This window comes from Montipora foliosa, chromosome 13, assembly GCF_036669935.1.
Source record: "Montipora foliosa isolate CH-2021 chromosome 13, ASM3666993v2, whole genome shotgun sequence".
Classification (NCBI taxonomy): Eukaryota; Metazoa; Cnidaria; class Anthozoa; order Scleractinia; family Acroporidae; genus Montipora; species Montipora foliosa.
The window spans coordinates 17,782,029-17,784,528 of record NC_090881.1 but is presented as its reverse complement, the minus strand read 5'-3'; the positions used below and the strand labels follow the sequence as shown (position 1 = coordinate 17,784,528).

At 36.5% G+C, this 2,500-nt stretch overlaps 1 protein-coding gene across 7 annotated transcripts in view; it reads left to right on the top strand.

Moving 5' to 3' along the window:
* The window catches only part of LOC137982790 (uncharacterized), a 7,491-nt gene that overhangs the window by 3,525 nt on the left and 1,466 nt on the right, over positions 1-2,500 (top strand). For 4 of the 7 annotated variants that reach the window (XM_068829938.1, XM_068829940.1, XM_068829939.1 and 1 more), the window contains 7 exons: positions 1-247; positions 692-718; positions 1,226-1,297; positions 1,507-1,563; positions 1,904-1,972; positions 2,167-2,223; positions 2,461-2,500. The exon at positions 1-247 is cut by the window's left edge and continues 7 nt beyond it; the exon at positions 2,461-2,500 is cut by the window's right edge and continues 1,466 nt beyond it. In XM_068829938.1, coding sequence (XP_068686039.1) covers positions 97-247; positions 692-718; positions 1,226-1,297; positions 1,507-1,563; positions 1,904-1,972; positions 2,167-2,223; positions 2,461-2,500 — 473 coding nt within the window. In that variant the 5' untranslated portion in view covers positions 1-96. The remainder of the gene's footprint in view (positions 248-691; positions 719-1,225; positions 1,298-1,506; positions 1,564-1,903; positions 1,973-2,166; positions 2,224-2,460) is intronic. The other 3 variants (XM_068829942.1, XM_068829943.1, XM_068829944.1) reach the window with 3 other exon arrangements.

Here is a 2,500-nt window from a genome sequence, read left to right as displayed (position 1 = left end):
TGTTCTTCAAGCATAAATTTGTTGCAAGGAAATGTGCATGTGGTGAAGCATTAGGCTTCAAAGTGGCACCAATTTATAAGTGTAAGCGATGTTCAAATGAAAGGAGATGCCCTCAGGAGTTTCGTAAGACGAAAGGGCATAGGATGCAATGGTGTCAAATTAAGATTTGCAGATACAACTCAGCACCATGGCACCCACATTAGGAGACGTTTTCTGCCAACTGATTTACTGGCAAAGCTTGACAGTGGTATGTACATGAACGTGCCTGCTGTAAGAGAAAGGCTTGATAAACATATATAATCAAAAATCCCAGTTTAAGGGGCCAGTTTCATGCTGCTTTGAAATTCAATTGACATCATATTCCCCTTGTGTTGTCAGCAATGACATGAATGATGTGAATGTGAACCAATGTGAACCAAAGTACTTAAAGTTATAAGTTTGATTTCAAAAAGTTATAAACAATGACCTTAAGTCAGATTTGGTGGAAATGTATATGGACAGGAACAAGTCTATTTAAATTTCTCTTTTATCTTGCCGTATGGAAATGATGGTCACAGATTTCACAATAATTACTGGTATTGGGATCTGACCTCTTGTTATAATATCTACTTATTTTAACAGAATAAATTGCTGTCCTTTGATCAATTAAAGTTGACTTAATTAACACAGCAAATCTATGTTTCATTGGCAGCATTTGAGAAGAAACATAACAAGCATGGTACGTATATAAACTGTATAGTGTTTACCATTGAGTACCAAACATTTGCTGCATGAATGGAGGGTGAAGTTGCTGGCATGCCTTGCTTCTGTAACAGAGATATTTACTTTTTCAAAAGAGAGCATGTGCAGTAAAGAAAGTTGACTTTCAAAAAAGCATACAAATATGCCTATCATTGCATAAATGAAATATTTCAATAAATTATTAATATAATGAAGTTACAAGGGAGTGTCCTGGTTCAGGTCCTGGCCGGGGACATTTTACTCACGGTGCCTCTCTCCACCCAGGTGTATAAATGGGAACCAGGTGATTTAATGCTGGGGCAACCCTACGATGAACTGGCATCCCATCCAATACTCCTAGTTGCTTCATGCTACAGAAACCGGAGTTAAACACAGGTCTGATGGGCCTTCTAGGCTCGTTGCAGACTTTAACTTTTACTTTGATTAAAATATGTAAATTTATGCAACTGAAGTACATCCCATGCCTATATTTCGATTTGCTTAGCAGTGACTGGGACATTCAATCAACAAGATGCTGGTCCCTTGGACACTATCATCCAAGACACTGGTTCATCAGGTAAAACATCCATTCATGCATCTCCTAAATTAATATTATATTTTTACTTACAGAATTGCTCAATTTTGGCAACCAATGCAAATGCCCATATACAGACACACTAAACAGAAGACACATTTTTGGAACAGTCAACTGTCTGATCTATTTCAAGACTTAATTTTAGGTTTTTGCTTTGTTCCTTTTTTTTTTTGTGGTATTGACTGGAACAGAAGGACAGGAAGAAACAGGTCCCTTGGACACTACCATCCAAGACATTGCTTCATCAGGTAATAATTAGATGCATGCATGCATCTCCTAATTTAGTTTATTTTAAGACTTACATTTAATGGTCAACTGTCTAAACTATTTCAAGACTTAAGTTTAGGTTTTTTTTTTTGTGGTAGTGACTGAGACAGAAGTACTGGAAGAAGCAGGTCCCTTGGACACTACCATCCAAGACACTGCATGCATCTCCTAAATTGATATATTTTAATTACCTAATTGCTCAATTTTTGCCAAGCATGCAAATGCCCCCATACAGTCAGAACAGAAGACTCATTTTTGGAATGGTCAACTGTCTTACCAATTTCAAGACTTAAGTTTGGGTTTTTGATTTTTTTCTGGTAGTGACTGGGACAATCGATCAAGCAGGTGCTGGTCCCGTGGACAATATCATCCAAGACACTGTTTCATCAGGTAATAATTAGATGCATTCATGCATCTTCTAGATAAACATATTTTAATTACAGAATTGATCAATTCTTGTCACCAATGCAAATGCCCCCATACAGACTAAACAGAAGACTCATTTTTGGACTGGTCAACTGTCTTACCTATTTCAAGACGTAAGTTAAAGTTTTTTCTTTTTTTTGTGGTATTGACTGGAACAGAAGTACGGGAAGATGCAGGTCCCTTGGTTATTAACTTCAAAGACACTGCTGCATCAGGTAATAATTGGATGCATACTTCTCTAAAATAAATATAGTTTAATTGTTGAATTGTTCCATTTTGGTTACCAAACACGCAAATGCACCCATATAGTGTAAACAGAAGAATCATTTGACATTTGATGACATAAAAATGAGGTGTTATTTACCTCCATTCATATTGACTGTGCATCATCTTTATGTAAAAATTATGATATTATTAGTATATGACTCTGAGATTTCATTGGTTTTTTTAAGCTAAGGCAATCCCAAGAAGCAGACATGTGAAAAGACCCCG